The 24,030-nt window shown below is 36.2% G+C and overlaps 1 protein-coding gene across 5 annotated transcripts; it reads left to right on the top strand.

The window, feature by feature from the left end:
- The first annotated feature begins 192 nt into the window (after positions 1–192).
- LOC127866250 (testis-expressed protein 2-like) lies at positions 193–22,830 on the top strand. Of its 5 annotated transcripts, none has more exons than XR_008042919.1 (9): positions 193–289; positions 9,033–10,423; positions 10,717–11,682; positions 12,644–12,870; positions 13,654–13,740; positions 14,021–14,227; positions 14,947–15,067; positions 19,631–21,839; positions 22,130–22,830. XR_008042919.1 is itself a non-coding variant. In XM_052406677.1 (8 exons), the coding sequence occupies exons 2-8, from the start codon at positions 9,302–9,304 to the stop codon at positions 19,742–19,744; spliced, it is 2,844 nt and encodes a 947-aa protein (XP_052262637.1). In that variant the 5' UTR covers positions 193–289; positions 9,033–9,301; the 3' UTR covers positions 19,745–22,830. The 5 variants fall into 5 exon arrangements, 2 of the variants coding, with proteins under 2 accessions (XP_052262637.1, XP_052262638.1); XR_008042920.1 differs by having other exon boundaries at positions 19,631–21,984; positions 22,275–22,830; XR_008042918.1 differs by having other exon boundaries at positions 19,631–22,129; positions 22,275–22,830.
- Positions 22,831–24,030: the final 1,200 nt, after the last annotated feature.

Raw genomic sequence — 24,030 nt, 5'->3', positions numbered from 1 at the left:
ATAAAATGTTTGCAGATAATTGGTCAATACTTTGTACTTTCCTTTTGAATAACATAAAAATAAATTCGATTGAGTTGTTTTTAATGAAAAAAGATAAACATAGAATTATATAGAATTTCTTTAAAATAAAACAATAATCGAAGAGGTTTTAATATTTATATAAAACGTAAAAGTTATTCATTGGTCGTCATTATTCGCTGCACATGCAAGAAAATGAAACAGGAAGTAGATTGCGTCAACAATAACTTCGATAATGATGGAACATCTTTGATGAACATTTTTAACACGAGTAAATGCCATAAAATACTTTGCACTCTTAGAGTGAGCATTATAATGTTGCTTCATTTAAGGCAGTTGTCATATCAAATTTTGTTGATGAATTATGGAGTATTGATCACAAATCGTTATCAATGTTGTTTATCTTACATGTATTATGATATGTTGTAATGTGACCTAAATAAACCAGAAGAGGGTATTACCAATGTTATGCTTTTAAAAGCTCTGTTCAGAGTTAACACAGTCACTGAAAGTTCTCTCAAAACGATTATCAATTTAAATAAATAACTTCATGTTGAATAGAGAATACCCAATAATTTGATTTATTCTATACACAGGTAGTCAACAAGTAGGATCGCGCTTATCTCAAAGAATAATACATTTTAAACATAAACTAAAGTAAGAAACAATCAACTTAGTTGTATTTTGAAGTTTATATCCTTAAAACTTATTCTCCACACACATATGCATGTCAAAGTAAGATTCCAGGCAGGGGTGTCAATTTTCCGGATTATTCCGGAAATCCGGATTTGAGCCGTCCAGGGTTGATTTTGAGGTGAATGTAAATTCGATGAGTTTGTTTAAGGCGGGTGGGGGTAGGGACAAAATTCTTTTAGTGCGGGATCATTTCAGAACGAATATTGTTATAGCATCGTCGGCATTCCGGACATTTGCGCTTGGTACCGATTTTATTTATTGCTATCTGATTGGTAAGCGGCTGGCACTGACATGAGCAGGCACTGGCAAAGTAAAGCACTGCAATATCATATTTTAAAACAATATGTTAATCAAATTATATATTGACTGCGTATTTGCTAGGTTACTGGTTACTGGTTTTCATTTTCTGCAGTCAAACGATATGCATATTTTATTTCATTTGCAAATGATGTATCGCGACATGTTTTCGGACAGTCGTTTTCGGATACGCTGGTTTGTTAATTACATTTCGAAGTTCTTAATATCATTTGTTAAGAATGACAAATACACCTGCGGTGTTACGGATGGTTTGGTTAATAATATTTCGCATTGTACTCACCAGAAATTGCACCTAGAAAGACTATAAAAAAAGAACAATAAGCTAGGGCCCGTGGGGTTGGGCCCTCTCTTCCCTTTATCCTACGGCTTACTTTTCCGGATTTCAAATTTGGGCCAATTGACACCCCTGCCAGGGCCCTCACACTACTTTGGGGGAAGGGGTCCGCAGCCCTTAGGAGGGGGAATTTTCGCGGCGTTTCCCTTTTTGGGGGATTTTTTTACTTACTCTCTCATTATTACATTTGTACATGTTTGCACTATATTCATTGCATTTTTCAAAATTTAGTATGTTTGAAAGATTAAATTGAAATAAAATTGAGATATAATAATCATGAGACACATCTTTCTATTACAAAAAAAAAATTATGAAAAAAAAATAAATAAAATTTTTAAATTTTATTTTAGGGGGAATTTTTCCCCCCAAAAGGGGAAAAAAATATACTTTTCAGGTGGGGGACTGCCACCGAAATTCGGCGGCAGATTTGATAGATTGAGGGCCCTGGATTCCTTGTTATTATTTAATCCAAAATAAACACACACATGCTTCATAGGGTCTTTGAATGTACCTATAATTGCCAGAAATGACATCTTCTAAGACTTATTTTCAATAAAATCCAAAACTGGGTTTTTGTTACAAAAAATAGACTTGCAACATTCTGACAATTGTTCATAACTTGTTTCTTGATGTTTGATAAGTTTTTTAACATTAAATAATCATTCATTACGGAAAACTTTAATATTTGAACATATTTATAGTTTTAATAGAGATTTGTTTTATTCTTCCGGTTCTTTGCAATAAGGACAGTAAAACACATCTCTCTTTCTCACTGATTTAACTGGTATGCAGTAACCTATAAGCACTTGTGAGGGCACTGAGTGAAAAAAACTTCAATTTTTCTTCACAGGTTTTTTGTGCCTGATGTAAAAAATGAAAAAAACATGAGTCTTCAACTTAAACAATAGGAGCATGTTTCAGAAAAAAACATTCAGAAAAATGGTTTGGCCTGACTACGAAATATAACGGTAACTTGCTCCTGAACTTCATGGAGAATTGTAAGCCGAGAAGACAATAAAAGTTACAAGTATTCAACATGGATTTTTTTAAAACACTTTCTTTTAAGGAATAATAAAAATAAGCTTTTATTGATTAAATATTTGTTTTAATCTCATTTTGTAGAGTTTGACAGTTTTCTTCTGTGGGAATATTTTTTGTACAGCACTGTGGCGTTGAATCTCACATGTGCGCATACAAGTAAATCTAGTGTGATCAAAACACAAATTTTGAATAGGGCACACCAAGGCTTACGTTGATTTTGAGATGCACTGGTAAAATTGGTACAATAATTATACCCTTCAGCACAAAACTGGCTTGGGTAGGGGTATCATCATGGTAATAATATTGAATAATCAGGGGTCTAGCTAGGCTCAAAATTTTGGGAGAAGTCACTTCTCCCTAAAGTGAAATAGGGAGAATTGGTAACATTTTTGGGAGAAATGGTACATTTGCGTCATAAATCTTAGTTTTACGTATATTTTGCAGCAACTTAATGGATAAGTGGTTTCTGTTCAGCTTTCAATCAACTCTTCACTTGTTTTATACAATAAGACATGTTAAGTGTATAAAACTGACATTTTTCTTATTTCTCATTGATTGTTGATTATGATTGTACTTTTAATTTTTTTTTCTCCTGAACAGGTTATTAAATAAACTTCAATAGTAACAAGCCAGTAATGTTCAGAATCTTTTTACTTCCTTGTTAATTTTAAGCAATTCAACATACAATCAAATTTATACTTTGTTACAAATATTTGTTTTAAATTTAAATTCATTTAAAATCTCATTTTATAGCAGAGATTCCAAATCTGACCTGTAAATGGGCCCCATATCTATTGCCAGTGCTAGGTAACATCTTCCCATTTGATCATTCCTTAGTACTGTTTTAATGGGCCATTTAATTTTGCTGAATCATAGTTATTGGTAGCCAGCAGAAGGCAATTAATCAAGGCATCATCTATTAACAATTTCAAGAAGTGTTATAGCTCCAGACTGTTCTTTTGAATGTTCAACTTTGCATGACCTGTAAATGGGGCAACTTATGGCTGAGAATCCTCCTGTGTCCAATCTCCACATCAAATTGATTTTAATTGGTCAATGTCTGGCACAAAGTAAATCATTAAAAGGAGGAGAAATCACTTCGCCTTCATGAAATTAATGTGCGAAATGAAGATTAATTGGGCGAAGAAATCGCCCACTCGCGAGACCCCTGATAATATTGAATACAGTAGATTTTGTTGTCACTGTGCAGTCTCTTTCAAACATGGCCGGATCAACCGACATGTCCTGTAAAAGTTTGTAAGGTCCGGCCTGTTATTCCAAATTACAGGACCGATTGTCCGCCGGTAAAAAAATGAGAAAGAATCAATTGGTTTGTCTAGGATTGTTTTCACCTCTTGAAGTTTTATGTGTCACCAAAATAGCCATAACATCTCAATATCCGTCCTGTGGTTTTCCGTACCATTCACACTGACGGAATAGTCCAAGATCACCTGATTGGTCCATTTTTGTGCATTATTGTTATCTTTCAAATGCAGGTCAGGAAAGTCCAAATCCATGATGGCCATGTCGCTTTTAAGTGATACAAATATAAATTTTTATGTCCCCCACTATAGTAGTGGGGGACATATTGTTTTTGCCCTGTCTGTCTGTTGGTCTGTTTGTCTGTTTGCGCCAACTTTAACATTTTGCAATAACTTTTGCTATATTGAAGATAGCAACTTCATATTTGGCATGCATGTGTATCTCATGAAGCTGCACATTTTTAGTGGTGAAAGGTCAAGGTCATCCTTCAAGGTCAGAGGTCAAATATATGTGGCCAAAATTGCTGATTTTATGAATACTTTTGCAATATTGAAGATAGCAACTTGATATTTGGCATGCATGTGTATCTCATGGAGCTGCACATTTTGAGTGGTGAAAGGTCAAGGTCATCCTTCAAGGTCAGAGGTCAAATATATGTGGCCCAAATCGCTTATTTTATAAATACTTTTGCAATATTGAAGATAGCAACTTGATATTTGGCATGCATGTGCATCTCATGGAGCTGCACATTTTGAGTGGTGAAAGGTCGAGGTCAAGGTCATCCTTGAAGGTCAGAGGTCAAATATATGTGGCCCAAATCGCTTATTTTATGAATACTTTTGCAATATTGAAGATAGCAACTTGATATTTGGCATGTATGTGTATCTCATGGAGCTGCACATTTTGAGTGGTGAAAGGTCAAGGTCAAGGTCATCCTTCACAAGGTCAAGGTCATCCTACAAGGTCAAACATCATATAGGGGGACATTGTGTTTCACAAACGCATCTTGTTGTGTTTGGAAGCACACTGATAATTATATCCGGCCATAGGCGGAGGGATATTGTTTTGGCGTTGTCCGTCCGTCCTTCCATCTTTCCATCCGTCCGGAGCCATATCTTGGAAGTGCTTTGGCGGATTTCACTAAAACTTGGTATGAGTATATATATATATGGATAAGAGGATGATGCACGCCAAATGGCATTGTACACCACCTGTTAATAACAGAGTTATGGCCCTTTTTATCTTGAAAAAATGCTTTTTTGAGTGTCAAATATAACACTTTTGTGTCCAGAAGCATATTGGCGGGGGATATCAATTCAATCAATTTGCTTGTTTATCATTATTTTCACCATCAATTGCACCTTCATGATCTTTACTGTCAATCTCCAGGCTTGGAAAGGCTTGTCGTCATTTATCTAGGCTGTGGTTGGTTGCTTTCCATACTCCTATCTTACATGCGCACTCAGACTCTTCAATAATCACCTGCATTCAATATTGGAACTCTGACCTGTTCCTGAGATAAATGCTTTTAAGTTCTTAATGTACTGAGAGCAATTAGATTGATTCATGAGTATCTGAATATTTATGCCCCCCTTTGAAGAAGAGGGGGTATATTGTTTTGCTCATGTCGGTCCGTCGGTATGTCGGTCAGTCCGTCCACCAGATGGTTTCCGGATGATAACTCAAAAACGCTTAGGCCTAGTTACTGTAAACTTATATATGTGTTCAAGAAAATATGTTTAAACTAAACACGTAAGCAAAAACAGTCTCATGTTTGAAACAATTCTTAATAAACTTCAAGTTCACATGCATGACCTTAACAAATCTTGATAGTATTTTCAATTTATAGCATTAAATCATTAAACTTTTGATATGCATGTAAAACAAAATACATTTACTAATACTTCTTACTTATACTATTTACTGATTCATCAATACTTTGTCCCCAGCGATGAAACTTATTATGCCCTCCTTCGAAGAAGAGGGGGTATATTGTTTTGCACATGTCAGTCGGTCCACCAGATGGATGTTCGTCCGTCCGTCCACCAGATGGTTTCCGGATGATAACTCAAGAACGCTTAGGCCTAGGATCATGAAACTTCATAGGTACATTGATCATGACTGGCAGATGACCCTTATAGATTTTCAGGTCACTAGGTCAAAGGTCAAGGTCACAGTGACTCAAAATAGTAAAATGGTTTCCGGATGATAACTCAAGAACGCTTAGGCCTAGGATGATGACACTTAATAGGTACATTGATCATGACTGGCAGATGACCCCTATTGATTTTCAGGTCACTAGGTCAAAGGTTAAGGTCACAGTGACTCGAAATAGTAAAATGGTGTCCGGATAATAACTCAAGAATGGTAAGGCCTAGGATCATGAAACTTCATAGGTACATTGATCATGACTGGCCAATAACCCCTATTGATTTTCAGGTCACTAGGTCAAAGGTTAAGGTCACAGTGACTTGAAACAGTAAAATGGTTTCCGGATGATAACTCAAGAACGCTTAGGCCTAGGATCATGAAACTTCATAGGTACATTGATCATCACTGGCAGATGACCCCATTGATTCTCAGGTCACTAGGTCAAAGGTCAAGGTCACAGTGACTTGAAATAGTTAAATAGTTTCCAGATGATAACTCAAGAAGGCTTTGGCCTAGGATCATGAAACTTCATTGGTACATTGATCATGAACAGCAGATGACCCCTATTGATTTTCAGGTCACTAGGTCAAAGGTCAAGGTCACAGTGACTTAAAACAGTAAAATGGTTTCGGGATGATAACTCAAGAACGCTTAGGCCTAGGATCATGAAACTTCATAGGTACATTGATCATGACTGGCAGATGACCCCTATTGATTTTCAGGTCACTAGGTCAAAGGTCAAGGTCACAGTAACTAGAAATAGTAAAATGGTTTCCGGATGATATATCAAGAAGGCTTTGGCCTAGGATCATGAAACTTCATCGGTACATTGATCATGACTGGCAGATGACCCCTATTGATTTTCAGGTCACTAGGTCAAAGGTCAAGGTCACAGTGACTCGAAATAGTAAAATGGTTTCCGGATGATAACTCAAGAATGCTTACGCCTAGGATCATGAAACTTCATAGGTACATTGATCATGACTGGCAAATGACCCCTATTGATTTTCAGGTCACTAGGTCATAGGTCAAGGTCACAGTGACTCGAAACAGTAAAATGGTTTCCTGATGATAACTTAAGAATAATTAGGCCTAGGATCTTGAAACTTCATAGGTACATTGATAATGACTTGCAGATGACCCCCTATTGATTTTCAGGTCACTAGGTTAAAGGTCAAGGTCACAGTGACAAAAAACATATTCACACAATGGCTGCCACTACAACTGACAGCCCGTATGGGGGGCATGCATGTTTTACAAACAGCCCTTGTTTAAATATTAAAATTTCTGTAGCCCATTGATCCTGTGAAAACAAAGAAGAGGTGCTGCATTTGTTCCCATTTTACAAGACCTAGTGTCCTGTAAAAATTGGCCTAGTTTGGCTCGATTGGTCATTGTCTGATCGGGTACTACTAAATGTACCCGATAGGGTACTACTTAAATGTACCCGATGTCGTAAAACGGGCTAAGGATGCAAAACCAAATTCTCATTGAACAAAGCCTGCCTAAATATGCTTCATGATTAATTTGAAAATATTAGCAGTCAACAACAAATTTAGCATCAGAATTCACGGGTACGTTTCAATATATTTTGAGTACCTTGGGTACATTTAAGTAAACTTAAGAGTAGCCTTGGCACATTTAAGTAGTACCAGAGCCGACAATTACCAATCGAGCGCTAGTTTGGATTTGACTGCACTGTGAATGATATTGGATAATACCAGCATCTTTGTTTCACATGTCTGTTCATAACATTTTAAAACATTGTTGTATTTTTTAGAGTGTTTATTTATAAAAGAAGTTCGTTTTTAATGCTGTTCAATACATGATGAAACAGATATTACATGTTAAAAATATGAATATATTTCATTAAGTACAATTTAGTTAAGTTTATGAAATGAACATAACACAAATAAAATAGGTGAAACAAACAAAAAACTTCAGTATTAATATACAACTACACTTAACTTTTTTTGAGCTTTTATATAATGTAGTCTCTGCCCATACATTTAGATTGTTAATGTCAACTTATGCTAAATTATAATAAGTAATTATAAATATTTACTAAGTAACAGGTTTTAGCAATGAAACTGATGTTGTGCAAACTAGTGGTGTATTGTGTTGTTTTTGAAGAATATTAACAATATAATGAGAAATAAACAAAAACATTTGATGATTTTGATAAATTTTATAATGAGTTTTCTACTTTGTTAAGGGTCTGGTTGTCAATTGTATTGTCATCAACACAGATTGCTAATTTTACCCACTTACTATCAGATCCAAAACTGTGACAATCAAAGTGACAGATGGCTAACAAATAAGTTTTGAGCTTTTCACATGTTATTTTATAATTAACTTTATGTACTATTAAAATAATAAGTTTTAAGCAAGTTTTATAGAATAAGTTACCAATTTTGTGTTCTTTATATCCATTCACCTTAATAATGATTCAGCACATAAACAGGCTTGTGTAATAAGTATGCATTACAGTAATTGAGGTTCATATTTTTATTAAGTTATATTACATGGTAGTTTTTACTTAAATACTAATTATATTTTGTGTGTGTGAGTGTTTACACAAACCATTCTGGATTTAGTTTTTAAAATTTACCCTTTAGAAAACATCAATTGACTGCAGGTACTGGTTAGCAGTTAGTTGTTAATTTTGAACAAAGGATTAACAATGACAGACAACAGAATGTCTGGTATTTGTTATACATAACTGACTGGTGACATCTTGTCAGTCAGCTGATGTTAAGTCACATGATGCTCACACACTGCACTGCTTGTCCATGTTTTAGAGCAATAGTCTTGTATCTGAAATAGAACTGATATATAGATACAGCATTGTTGCTAATGTCTGGTTGTGCATGACAATTTCGTGTACATGCCTGCAAAAATGCAAAAATTTCCTCTTTTATCACCTGCTTTATAAAATTAAAATTAAGTGTTAGATGGAATGTTATATATGCTCTATCAGCATACATTTGTATATAATAATATAAAAATTGTCTTAGAGCATCGTAGTATAAATCTATGCATAGGATTTTTTTAAATCTTTAAAGTCTTTTTGGGTTTGTGGAGGTATTTAGTAATGAATACCGGTACTCTGTTATTGTCATACTTGTCAATTCTCTCTTATCAAATATAATCAGTTTTGTTATTATGTAAGATGACAACATATTTATTGGGTGTTGCTGTGTTTTTTCAGATGGAAGACAACAAAGATGCAACTATTGACCCAGAAAATGGACTGTGAAGAAATGCATACAATCATAAAAAGCACCAGCAACACATGCCTGGTTGTGGTAGCATATGGTGAAATAAACGGGAAAGTTGTTTCAGTTTAGATCACAGTTTTCTTTAATACAACAAAAATGAATAACATAGACTTAACACATCAACAACATAGATAAATATATCAGTAAAATATAAAAACGAAAACTTGATAAAAAAATTTCCATTATTTTTTATGAAAATATGGCTACAAGTGGAAGTTTCAAGAAAGGGGAAGGGGCACCGGTCCGTCCCCCACCTCCAAAAGTGGGAGGTATGATGAGCTTCAGCTTCAAGGCATTAGAGGAGGAGGAAGATGATGAACTCTCTATGGTGACCAGAATGTCAGATAGAGGGAAGGGGGAGGGCAAGGTGGGTGAGCCTAAAGAGAAGAGGGAGGATATTGACAGAGCCAGGACACAGTCCAAATCTCCAGAACCATTGGTGCAGAGTAAAGAAGCAGTGCTTTCTAGCTCTCCGTCATCTATGAAAAGTCATTACTCTTTTGAAAAATTAATGGACATAAAGGAAAAACTTGTGAAAAAGACTGATAGTTTGTCAGAGTCATTTAGAAATAAAGATAAAACAGGAGTTGGTCCCAAAGATTTATATGCTTCACAAAGTGTGCAAAAAAGTATCCCTGAGAGTGGACAGAAAAGTAAGCCTGAAGAGACAGTGAGAAATGATGAACTTCATGCAGTAGATAGCAAACAAACAGAAAAAGATGTTAAAACAAATACTAAGTTTATTTCATATGAAAAGGAATGGACAGTCGATGTGCAAAACAAAGCTGAGGAATTAGAAACTACTGAGGAATATTTTGATCCAACTTATGAAGATTTTTCTGGTTTGCCACAGGTAGATTTGTTAAGAAAACGCAAAGCAGAACCAAATCTGAGGAATATTAAACCAGAAGTACCTTCTAGTCCAGTTGCCATGTCAAAATTTAGTCCCCAGACAGTAGAAAAGGATAATATTGTGGAAAAAGAAATGCAATCAGCAAGCAAGATACATTTTGAAACAGGTTTAAGTGAATCAAGTAAACAGGTAGGAACGGTGCAAATCAGAAACACAAACATTCCAGTTAAGAAAATTTCCATCTCTGCAGTGGTGCTTTTGTTATGTGTGATTCTGCCACTCCCTTCCTTCCTAAGTGGACTGATCACTGGTACCCTGCTGGCGTCTGTAGGCTGGTTTTTGTTCCTGTGGATTACAGAACCGGCCAAGCCAAGGGAGCCTATCCTGGAGGACCCACCACTTGAAGAGTTACCTCCCATGTTAATGCCAGAAATTAGGGAGCCAAAGGCAGATGAAAGTTTCTATAAGGTATTTTAAACATTTTTCCATTGGTAAACACATTTTATAAAGTGGTCGGTATATCAAAAGTGTGCAAAAAACTTAGAATAATTACAGTAAAGCAAACATCTATAATCTGCAACCAAGGATCATTATTTGGCATACTAATTTACCAAGAAAAATAAGGATAAGTGTTTACCTGTTCAGGTAATGAATTTGAAGTAATTGTCAATGCTTTCTTTTCAAAATGATTTTTTGGCATCTAGTCAGAAGCCTTATGACTCCAGTCACATCTAACAAGGAGATTCTTTTCTATTTTTTAGGGCTGGATGAATGAGCTTGGAGAGTATAATCCCGCGACATACTCCATCAACCAGACCCACTCCATCTACATTGACTTGGAGAGAAGCACACTGCGGCTCAGGCGGCCCAAGGTGAATGTTCTTAAACGAGCCATGTGGGATGAGCCCAGCCACATCCCACAGTTCATCCATCAGAGACATTTTGATATCGAAGGAAGCAAGGTGTTCCTCGTTCCAGCAGGTTTAGTAAAGAAACGTTTGTGGAGCAAAAAGTATCCAATTTGTATTGCCATTGGTAAAACCAATCATCGACAGAATGCTAGGTCAGATTCTGCACCACAGTCTCCTGTGAGTTCTACATTGGTTCCAGGCATGAAAATGAGTACCAGCCACAGTTCTGATTCTGTTAATGGATTTGAAGTTGTGAATGAAACAGCATGTGACTCGTTTGTTCTGTACTTGTTTGCTCGAACCTGTCAGGAGAAGGAACAGTGGTTCAGACGTTTTTTGGCTGCTGCGAAAGGATCTCCTCTGAAAAACAATGTGCTTGAAATCAAGAATTTGGTAGAAACATTCAATATGAAACATACAAGAAATAGTAGCACAGATAGTCTTAAATTTGGTAATCGCCAATCATCATCAGATTCCTTGTCATCTATTTCGTCCAATGTCACTGGAGAACAGGTTCCAGGTAGTTTTGATCTCAATGCTTTTGTGATATACATGACACGTCTCATGCCGCGCACCACAGCAAGCAGTGTCCCATCCAGCCCTACTCACAGTGTCAGCGGAAAAGACAAAGAGCCTTTATCACGAGAGAAGGGTTCACCTGCCCCAGGAAGTGGTGGCTCCAAGAGTATTGTGTGTGATCCAGCATTACTTCCCTTGAATGCAGTCATTGGGCGATGCTTCTATGACTTTCTAGGTGACAAATATTGGGCAGAGAAAGTCAAAGACAAGCTACAAAAGAAGCTGTCAAAAATCCATGTAAGTGTCTGAAGATAGCTGCTTTGAATTAGTATTAGTTAAATTGCTTATTATGAAATGATTAAAATGAGTAAGTCATAATGTTATAATTATTCATAATAAAACAATTTACAATCAAAAGCAAAATAATTATTATCCCCCGCCAAAGGCGGACAGATATAGAATTGGCGTTTTCCATTAGTCTGTCACAAAACTAGTTACGGGCTATTAAAAACTATTTATCAGAAACTATTTAAAATATTAACACGAAATTATCATGGATGTGTAGATATCAATAAGGAAAAGTGCCATGCACAAAAGCCATAACCCTACACTTTCTTAAATAAGAGTTATTTCCATTTGTTGTTTTGTATGATGTAACTTTTCAAGTCTTTATCTCGGTTACAATACAAGATTTCAACATGAAACTTCATGGTTGTGTAGAAATCAATAGGAAGAACTGCTATGTACAAGAACCATAACCCTACTTTTTCTTACATAAGAGTTATTGCCCTGTGTTTTTGTTTTGTTTTATGTATGGTTTCAAGGCTATTTCTCAGATATGATACAAGATTTCAACATGAAACTTCATGGGTGTTTAGATATCAAAGATAAGAATTGCCTTGCACAAAAACCATAAACCTGCACTTACTTAAGTAAGAGGTATTACGCTTTGTAGTATTCTGTATGATCTAAGATTTCCACATGAAACCTCATGGGTGTATAGATATCAATGAGGAGAATTGAAATGCATTCAAACAATTAACTGTTTTTTAGGATTATACAGTGTATGAAGATATTTGCACCCATCCATAAACACGATTTATTTGGTGGGGGATATCAATTCACTATATTAGGTTGTTAATCACTTGTTAGATTAATGTAAACCATTGAAAGAGAACATATCATCTAATGACTATTATGATCATTTTACAATACTGTTAAGCAGTACGACTCAGCATGCATACATTGTTATCTACAGATTCCATACTTTATTGAGGACCTGAAGATAAGTGAAATCTGTCTTGGGAGGGAAGTGCCGGTGATACGACGTGCTGCCAAGCCTTACCTAGACGAGAATGGTTTCTGGGTTGACCTTGACATCACCTACAGTGGCAAGTTCAAGATGACGATTGAGACCAAAGTGAACCTTCTGAGACTGAAGCAGCCTCCACCTGCACCAAAACCAGTGGTAGAGAAACAGGACAAGTATGCAGCAATCATTTTAACTTATTATTAGAGTATGTGGGCACTTAGTGCTCATGGGCAGCTTTGAAGGTACAATGATGTCCGACATCCGTCAGTACTTCAATTGTTTGTGACTTCAAACAATTCCTCCTGAACCATTTGAAAGATTTTAACCAAAACTAAACTGGAATGATGCTTGGGTTACTTTTTTTGAAAGTGTTTTTTATTGTTGTGGTCTATTGAATAAACAAGGTTACCCTAGCTGTATATAGATTTTAAAATAAAAACTAAAAAATTCTTTTCTAAACAGTCAGGAGTTTAATATTTGATGTATAATATCTTCTAGCGTTCCTCCACAAAGTTTGTTAAAATTATACCCCTGGGGTTGACTTCTGTTTATATAGCAAAAGAACTTTTATTTTTCCTGTAAAATGTGAAAGCCATGTGGTGTAATTTTTGGTATATAACATTGCATGGTGGTCCTCTACTGGAGTTTTTGATATCATGCTCCTGGGGTCAAAATTGGCCCTGTAATTCACTTGAAACGCTTATATGTTATAGAGAAATTCAAAATATCTCCTGTAACACTGCAATGCCAAAGGTTTGGTTTTTGGCATATACAGTAGCATAGCATGGTGGTTCCATAAAAATATGTCTAAGTGTGAACAATTCAGTTTGTTTGCTCAGCACATAAACATTAACAACTGGTCAAGGGTGATGGTTTAGTCTTTTTAAGCCATGCTATTGGCTAAGAAAACTTACCTGTCTTCACCACAAACCAAGTATTCTCATTGTATGATGCAGGTCAGCAGTGACGAACAGTGATGAAGAAGACAGTGCAGAATCCTCCACAGATGAAGACGAGGAGACGGCCAGTGTGAACGAGGAAGGGTGTGTAGCTCTAAAATGTACTTTAGTTTGCAGAGTACAATTACAGGTATTTTATTCCTGCTTATTCACATGATTAAGCATATTCAAAAACCACTGTTTTTAGTGTAAGTCCGTTATCAAAACATTTAATCAGGTGACTGATTGAGATTCTTACATCATCAAAAAACACTTTTTGCACCATGGCTGTTATGAATACAGTGATTTATTTATTTTACAGTTTTTATATTAGGCTAACTAGGCAGTGTGTGTTTAATGATTACATGTATGTTGTTCATTGTAGACAATCAGGAGGCACTGGTAAGAAGCTACTGAAGTACATCAACAAGATAACCAGCTCAAAGTACTTCCAGTCAGCCACGGAGTACAAGTTCATCAAGAAGGCGATGACCGAGGTGTCCAACACTCGCCTCATTCTCACCGTGGAGCTACAGAAGCTGAGTGGAACCCTGGCACTCAACATACCCTGCCCACCCTCAGACAGGCTCTGGTGAGTCCATGCAAAACACTGTCAGCCTTGTTGCTGTTGCCTTGTGTCTGACCTAGGAAATGCTTAGTCATGTTTGTATAGCTGCAGTGATAAAGCCATGACTGAGTTGATTTTTATTTTAGTTTTCATATTTCCTGTAGTTTAATGTTGCAATTTAATGCATATATACTTGTAGAGGAGAAATAAATGCGTGTACTTCATTAAAATTAAACATATTTATGAAAATACCTATACAGTGTTTACAAACTTTTCTTTACATTTGTCATTTCAATCTTGGCTGGGGATTTCCTATGACCCTTTCACACTTAAATACGTATTTTGACAAATGTATAGTCTGTTAGAAAGTTTAATTTAAGTTAAACCTTTCTTAGAAGATTCAAGTTTTTAAATCTTCATTTCCAACCCTTAGATACTGATGACTAGCAAACAGCATAAAACCTGAACAGACTGCGAGTTACTGGCAGGCTGCTGTGGTTTTATGCTCTTTGAATATAGCCATTTTCACTTTGCTTCTGAGTGGGAAAGGGTTAGCAAGTGTGCATATGCACAAATTTAACACATGTGAGGCTTGCTATGGGTCCTGCATTTCCATTTACGTAATAACTCCATATTATTTTCAGTTAATCCCCATACCGTGTTTCTCTTTTTGACAAAAAAAATTACAACTAGGAGAGTTGCACAGTCTTTAGATGTCACTTTTTACTGTTAATTATTTCCAGGTATGGTTTCCGTGGTAACCCCCAGCTCTGGCTGGTAGCAAAACCTAAAGTGGGTGAGCGAGAGGTCACCATGACTCATATCACAGATTGGATAGAGAAGAAACTGGCCTTGGAGTTCCAGGTAACATTATATTGAAATGTTTGGAACTTTTTATAACTTTTGTATAAAACCTAAATTTTAGATGATACATGTTTAGTATGTTTGAAATAAGTTTGTTTTATGTGTTTGCATATTAAAATTTAAGCATAATTTATTCTATAATTTTGATAATCTAGGTGGAGTGTTTTAGTAGTATGAAACTGTCACAATAAATGTTTATGCTTTACCTGTTGTTCTGAATAAATGTTTTATAATGTTTATTCTTTGATACTTTTGAATTTTTATGGTAAAATGTCAATGCTTAATGATCATTACATGTATCATTTTTAGCTCATCTATTTTTTGAAAAAAAATTATGAGCTATTGTCATCACCTTGGCGTCTGCGTCTGCGTCGACGTTGGCATCGGCGTCCGGTTAAGTTTTGCGTTTAGGTCCACTTTTCTCAGAAAGTATCAATGCTATTGCATTCAAACTTGGTACACTGACTTACTATCATGAGGGGACTGGGCAGGCAAAGTTAGATAACTCTGGCTTGCATTTTGACAGAATAATGTGCCCTTTTTATACTAAGAAAATTGAAAATTTTGGTTAAGTTTTGCGTTTAGGTCCACTTTTCTCAGAAAGTATCAATGCTATTGCATTCAAACTTGGTACACTTACTTACTATCATGAGGGGACTGGGCAGGCAAAGTTAGATAACTCTGGCGTGCATTTTGACATAATTATGTGCCCTTTTTATACTTAGAAAATTTAAAATTTTGGTAAAGTTTTGTGTTTAGGTCCATTTTATTCCTTAAGTATCAAAGCTATTGCTTTCATACTTGCAACACTTACTAACTATCATAAGGGGACTGTGCAGGCAAAGTAATGTAACTCTGACTGGCATTTTGACAGAATTATGTGCCCTTTTTATACTTAGAAAATTGAAAATTTGGTTAAGTTTTGTGTTTAGGTCCACTTTACTTTGAATATATGGTTAAATTTTGTGTTTCGATCCACTTTACTTCTTAAGTATCAAGGCTATTGCTTTCAAACTTCAAATACTTTCATGATATCATGACGTTACTGTACCTGGCAAGTTGAATTTTACCTTGACCTTTGAATGACCTTGACTCTCAAGGTCAAATTATTAAATTTTGCTAAAATTGCCATAACTTCTTTATTTATGATTAGATTTGATTGATACTTTGACAAAACTACTCTTACCTGAAATACCACAATAGACTCCACCCAAACCATCGTATGTGCCCTCCCCCCCACCCCCCTCCCTCCCCCCCCTTATTTTTTTTTTTTTTTTTTTTTTTTAAGATCATCTCACAAATGACCACCACACCCTCACACTATAACCCCCCCCACCCCACCCCAATTTTTTTTTTGAAACGGTTAAAAAACACAAATATTTATTTTTATTATTTTATGTTTGAAATACCGTCCAACCATCGCACCCAAGAATCCCCCCCACCCCCCCCCCCTCCCCCCACCCGAATCCCCCCCCTTATGTTTTTTTTTTTTTTTTTTAAGATCATCTCACAAATTACCACCACACCCTCACACTATACCCCCCCCCCCCCACCCCACCCCCCAATTTTTTATTTTTTTTGAAACGGTTAAAAAACACAAATATTTATTTTTATTATTTTATGTTTGAGATAACGTTCAACCATCGCACCCAAGAATCCCCCCCCCCCCCCCCCACCCCCCCACCCCGAATTTTTTTTTTTCGCATTTTTTTCGCATTTTTGGAAGATAATGTAATAAATTCCACACCCCCACACTATACACCCCTCTTCACTCCACCCCTCCCTCCTTTGTGATTGAAAATGAGAGTCTCTTCACCTTTAAAAAGAAAATAGATGAGCGGTCTGCACCCGCAAGGCGGTGCTCTTGTTATACTGTGACATAGTTAGCTTATCTTAGAAAACACATGTTTATCCAATGTTTTTTGCCTCATTGGGGCTATTCCTGGCCATTGTAAGAAAAGGTATCTGGTAAAAAAAATAATAACAAAAAAGCTCAGATTGGTATTTTCTACCAACAAATATTGACACATATATTTTGTATTGGCCTTTCTAAAACATTTGTTTTGTACATTCATTAAACAGTGAAAATCAAGCAAGTATCAAATTCCAATGAGACTCTCTTGTATGTTTACAACATAATTTTTATGTGCTTAAGGTTTTTATTGTAATTATTCCACACCTGCATTTTTAGCTCACCTGAGCACAACATGTTCATGGTGAGCTTTTGTGATTGCCTTTTGTCCGTTGTCCGTCTTGTGGCATCAACATTTGCCTTGTTAACTCTCTAGATGCCTCATTTATTGTCCAATCTTCATGAAATTTAGTCAGAAGGTTGGTCTCAATAATATCTTGGATGAGTTCGAAAATGGGTACATTTGCTTGAAAAACATGGCTGCCAAGGGGCGGGGCATTTTTCCTTATATTGCTATATATGGCTATAGTAACATCTTGTTAACACTAGAGGCCAAATGTATTGTCCAATCTTCATGAAACTTGGTCAGAAGATTCATCCCAATATCTTGGACGGAGTTCCAAAATGATGTCGTTTGGTTGAAAAACATGGCCGCCAGGGGGCGGGGCATTTTTCCTTATATGGCTATAGTAAAACCTTGTTAACACTCTAGAGGCCACATTTATTTTCTGATCTTCATGAAACTTGCTAACAAGATTTGTCCCAATGATATCTGGGATGAGTTCAAAAATGGTAACATTTGCTTGAAAAACATGGCTGCCAAGGGGCAGGGCATTTTTCCTCATATGGCTATAGTAAAATCTTGTTAACACTCTAGAGGCCACATTTATTGTTCAATCTTCATGAAACTTAGTCAGATGATTCATCCCAATAATATCTTGGACAAGTTCTAAAATGATGCCGGTTGGATGAAAAACATGGCCGCCAAGGGGCGGGGCATTTTTCCTTATGTGGCTATAGTAAAACCTTGTTAACACTCTAGAGGCCACATTTACTTTCCGATCTTCATGAAACTTGGTCAGAAGATTTGTCCCAATGATATCTTGGATGAGTTTGAAAATGGTAACCTTTGTTTGAAAAACATGGCTGCCAAGGGGCGGGGCATTTTTTCCTTATATGGCTATAGTGAAATCTTGTTAACACTCTAGAGGCCACATTTATTGTCCAATCTTCATGAAATATGGTCAGAAGATTTGTCTTATTGATGTCTTGGATGAGTTCGAAAATGGTTACATTTGCTTGAAAAACATGGCTGCCAAGGGGCGGGGCATTTTTCCTTATATGGCTATACATTTAGTATATGGCTGTTGTAAAATCTTGTTAACACTCTAGAGGCCACATTTATAGTCCGATCTTCATGAAACTCAGTCAGAAGATTCATCCCAATAATATCTTGGACGAGTTTAAAAATGATGCCAGTTGGTTGAAAAACATGGCCACCACGTGGCAGGGAATTTTTCCTTATATGGCTATAGTAAAACCTTGTTAACACTCTAGAGGTCACATTTATTTTCCGATAATCATGAAACTTGGTCAGAAGATTTGTCCCAATGGTATCTTGGATAAGCTCAAAAATGGTTTTGGTTGCTTTAAAAACATGGCCACCAGGGGTGGGCATTTTTCCTTATATGGCTATATGGCTTTAGTAAAACCTTGTTAACACTCTAGAGGCCACATTTATTGTCCAATCTTCATGAAATTTTGTCAGAAGATTGGTCTCAATGATGTCTTGGATGAGTTCGAAAATAATTATGTTTGCTTGAAAAACATGGCTTCCAAGGGGCGGGGCATTTTTTCTTATATGGCTAAAGTAAAATCTTGTTAACACTCTAGAGGCCACATTACTGTCCGATCTTCATGAAACTTGGTCAGAAGATTCATCCCAATAATATCTTGGAAGAAGAGTTCAAAAATGATGCCGGTTTGTTGAAAAACATGGCTGCCAGGGGGCGGGGCATTTTTCCTTATATGGCTATAGTTAAATAATATCTTGGATGAGTTTGAAAATGGTTTTGGTTGCTTTAAAAACATGGCCACCAGGGGCGGGGCATTTTTCCTTATATGGCTATATATGGCTTTAGTTTAACCTTGTTAACACTCAAGAGGCCACATTTATTGTCCAATCTTCATGAAATTTAGTCAGAAGATTGGTCCCAATGATATCTTGGACGAGTTCGAAAATAATTTTGTTTGCTTGAAAAACATGGCTGCCAAGGGGCGGGGCATTTTTCCTTATATGGCTATAGTAAAATCTTGTTTACACTTTAGAGGCCACATTTACTGTCTGATCTTCATGAAACTTGGTCAGAAGATTCATTCCGACAAAATCTTGGACGAGTTTTAAAATGATGCCAGTTGGTCGAAAAACATGGCTGCCAGGGGGCAGGGCATTTCTCCTTATATGGCTATAGTAAAACTTCGTTAACACTCTAGAGGCCACATTTATTTTCTGATCTTCATGAAACTTGGTCAGAAGATTTGTCCCATATCTTGTTTTCTCAGGTGAGCGTCTTTGGGCCTTTCAGGCCCTCTTGTTTAAGGATATGGAAACCGTTTCTACATTAGTAAGGGTACCTTCTTATCCATTGCAGCACGTATTTGTGATGCCCAACATGGATGACTTGGTGGTTCCCATCCTGTCAGCAGGCCCCGAGGTGGAGGAACACACCGCCATGCCTCAGCCTGCGCAGGGATCTGAGGTCTAACCCTTTCCATACTCATTGAAGGAATGGATCTCATGTTTAACCCTCTTCCTTGAGGGATCAGAACTCTGCATTCATGGATCAGAAGTCAAGCCCACTTTGCTTGAGGTTTAAACCTATATACATGAAGAGATCCAACGTATTAACTCCTCATTTTTAGAGACCAGTGATGTAACTCCATTAAAATTGAACTATAGCTGATTTTTGTTTTGTGTTTTTGCAAATAAATATAAATACAAGGCAACTCTTGTCACCCTAGGCTGGTGTAAAAAAAAAAATCATCTACTGTAAATGGTATTGAAATATTTTTTTTAAAGTTCAGTACTGAAGTGAATTAAAGCATGATAATTTTTACGAATCCATGCTTCTTATTCATTGCATGTGTCATGGTGCAAACACAAGCAAAGCTCTGACTTATTTCATATTTAAGTGAAGAGCACTAAAGACTGGAGACTCCATGTGAATAGTTGTCCTGTTTTCTTTGTAACATTTTATTCTCCTATTTATTTAAATTCCACTGCTAATAATACTTACCGGTAAGTTTTTTTATTTCCTTCATACGATATACCATGTATATTATATAAGTTTATTTTCATTGTTTGTTGTGTTGTTTACTGCTATAGTTTCCTGTTTTTCATTCATTGTTTTTGGCTTTTTTCGTGTCTAACTAATTGAAGCTTTGTTTTACTGTGACAGTTCACTAATACACATGTGCTGGAGTGAAGAAATGTCCAACTTTCACATCATTTTCACACTCTGACTTTATACTTGACAACTTCCGTACCCAAATAGGGACATTTATCTAGTCTGGATGTAAAATATCAGATGTAAGATTTCCAAACACAAGGTGTGCCACTGATTTTACTTCAAAATGACACGTGTGGAGAGGTGAGACCTGATTTGGAATGTCAGTTTTCTTTCTTTAGCTTGACTATTCGTTTAATAGTCCAAGCTGTTCTACTCACCCAAATGTCAGCTGTTTGTCTTTGTACTTCTCTGGTTAAGGTAAAAGTGGAATATCTCCTCCTCATTTTTTCTACGACAGACATTCAATTGTATGGTTTGGGTGTTTTATGTGAGGCCATAGACGAAGTTCCATAACTCTGACTTGCAATTTAGCGGAATAAGGCTGCTTTTTTTTTAATTGATGAAGGTAAATGTGCAATATCTCCATAGCGCTGTTACTACTGCTCATATCCAATTCATACACATGTTCAGGGTCATTGTGTTAGGCCCCTGACCAAGCTCCATGACCAGCAATTTAGGATTATTATTCCTGTTTTTTATGCAGTACATTGGTTAATGTTAAAATGCAACATATTATTGTTTCTACTACAAGTATTATGTTGAAACTTCACTCAAATGTTTAGGGTTATTTTCTTGGCTCAAATGCCAAGGTCTTTTCTGTGCTCACTGACCACAGGTGGTTAGAGTGTGGTTATGATATTAATTAGTGAAAACATCATTTTTAATGATAAGTAATCCAATTATAACGAAAAATCAACTGTTCTGGAAAAAAATCACTATCAAATATATATATATTTATAGGTATTCAACACAAAATCACTCGAAAATGGGCTTTGAACAGCCATAACTTCATCAATTGTGCAGTGATTTTCACGAACTCTGTCTTATTCAACGCATAAATGAATTTCCTTTCTGGAAATGTACACTTGCAAGATTTTTACAAATGCTGGGTCAAATTTTAAGAAATGACATGATACACAACTCGTGTGACCTAGTCAACTTCATATATTTCTTTGTGGTTATAATATAAGGTGACTTACCATAGACAAACATTATACCAATAATATCAAAGGGGAAGAATACTGGTAGTCATGTGCCGTCTTGTGACAGCTCTTGTGGATGTTTACTATTTTGTATTACTATTTTTATGCCCCCCTTCGAAGAAGAGGGGGTATATTGCTTTGCTCATGTCGGTCGGTCGGTCGGTCTGTCAGTCTGTCCGTCCACCAGGTGGTTGTCAGACGATAACTCAAGAACGCTTGGGCCTAGGATCATGAAACTTCATAGGTACATTGATCATGACTCGCAGATGACCCCTATTGATTTTGAGGTCACTAGGTCAAAGGTCAAGGTCACGGTGACCCGAAATAGTAAAATGGTTTTTGAATGATAACTCAAGAACGCATACGCCTAGGATCATGAAACTTCATGGGTAGATTGATCATGATTTGCAGATGACCCCTATTGATTTTGAGGTCACTAGGTCAAAGGTCAAGGTCACGGTGACCCGAAATAGTAAAATGGTTTCCGGATGATAACTCAAGAATGCATACGCCTAGGATCATGAAACTTCATGGGTTGATTGATCATAACTGGCAGATGACCCCTATTGATTTTGAGGTCACTAGGTCAAAGGTCAAGGTCACGGTGACCCGAAATAGTAAAATGGTTTTTGGATGATAACTCGAGAACACATACGCCTAGGATCATGAAACTTCATAGGTAGATTGATCATGACTTGCAGATGACCCCTATTGATTTTGAGGTCACAAGGTCAAAGGTCAAGGTCACGGTGACCCGAAATAGTAAAATGATTTTCGGATGATAACTCAAGAACGCTTTTGCCCAGGATCATGACACTTCATAGGTACATTGATCGTGACTCGCAGATGACCCCTATTGATTTTCAGGTCACTAGGTCAAAGGTCAAGGTCACAGTGACAAAAATTGTATTCACACAATGGCTGCCACTACAACGGACAGCCCATATGGGGGGCATGCATGTTTTACAAACAGCCCTTGTTCTTAGGGTAGCTTTTATTTATCATCTTTTGTTATACAAAGCATATCTATACATAATTTTTATTTATTAATTTTATTTGTGTTTGCATTATTTATTTAATATGGTTATTCAGCTTATTCTTTTTAATTTTTAATGGTATGTCTTCATTTAAATGACAACATAATTATGTTGGTGTCGATTGTGTGTAATGTAACATTTATATTGTGTTGTTTGGACATATACCAAATACTGGTATTGCATGCAGTATTGGAAGTGCTGTCCAAAATGTTTTTTGGCTGCTGTTGCTAGATCTCCTTGCTTGATACATTTTTGAAAATTCATGTTTTGTATTAAATGTAGCTTAGATGATGATGCTTGTTAAATTTCTTGCCTGTCATGTTAACTTGTCTTGCAAGTCTTGATATTCTCTTTCATTGCAACCTGATGTAAAGCTGAAGTTTATGTTGCCTGTGATATTGTAGATACGAATTTAAACTGTTGTGGAAATAGGAGTTATGAAGGCAGTTTTTATTCAATTAAAAAATGTGGATGGTTAGTTTTAAATGCCAATATTTCCTGATGTGATGAATCGTTATGGTGAGAAAGGGACAAGGGGACAGTTCATTGATAACATATTGGATTTATATTACCTGAAATGCTATAGAATTATGTAGATCACTTCAACTAATGTGCCATAGTATTTGTGTACATCTCAATCGCTCAAAACTAAATAGCTGCGTATTTATGTCATGTAAGTGCATTAGCTGCATTACTGGTAATTTGTTTGTGTCAGCTTACTGGTATACAATTTTAAGACTTGAATGAATAACAGGTTTAACCCTTTCCCCCATAAGAAGCAAAGTGAAAATGGCTTTTGCAAACAGCATCAAACCAGAACTGCTTGCGAGTAACTCGCAGTCTGTTCAGGTTTTATTTTGTTTGCAGCTCATCAGTATCTTAGGCTTGAAAATGAAGCTTTTAAACTTGAATCTAATAAGAAAGGTCTTTAATTAAATGTAACTTTCTAAGGGACTGCAAATGCGTGAAAATACATATCTATGTGGTAAAGGTTTAATCAAGGTTATAATGTGTATTATGGGCATAAAGTGAGTGTACCTGCATTTTTGTAATATTTCAGTGCTGTGTAACAGAAAGCTTAAACAAGCTAATACTGTTTCCAAAAAAAATAATTTAGTATTGTAAAATCTATCATCTTAAACAACTACATTTTATTCTTAATAAATGTCAGGTGGACGTATACTCATGTAAACTATTATTTATTATTACTTATTCTGTGCAGATGTTAGAAAACGAAGCATGATGTAACATGCCACTAGAGCATGCGATCTGTATGAACAAATTATTGTAAAACTGTTCTTTCCGATGTGTTTTTCAGAATGTTCCTTCATGTTGGTGTTAACTGTGTAAAATAACATGTTGTTCAAATAGACTATATTCTTTTACCTTTGACTTTTGGTGCAGGCTCATTCAATATTTTCTTAATACATTCCACTACAATATTCCATTTGATAATTTTGTC

The sequence above is a fragment of the Dreissena polymorpha genome, chromosome 2, assembly GCF_020536995.1.
Source record: "Dreissena polymorpha isolate Duluth1 chromosome 2, UMN_Dpol_1.0, whole genome shotgun sequence".
Classification (NCBI taxonomy): domain Eukaryota; kingdom Metazoa; phylum Mollusca; class Bivalvia; order Myida; family Dreissenidae; genus Dreissena; species Dreissena polymorpha.
The sequence above is the reverse complement of the archived record's forward strand: the minus strand, read 5'-3'. Positions and strand labels throughout refer to the sequence as shown.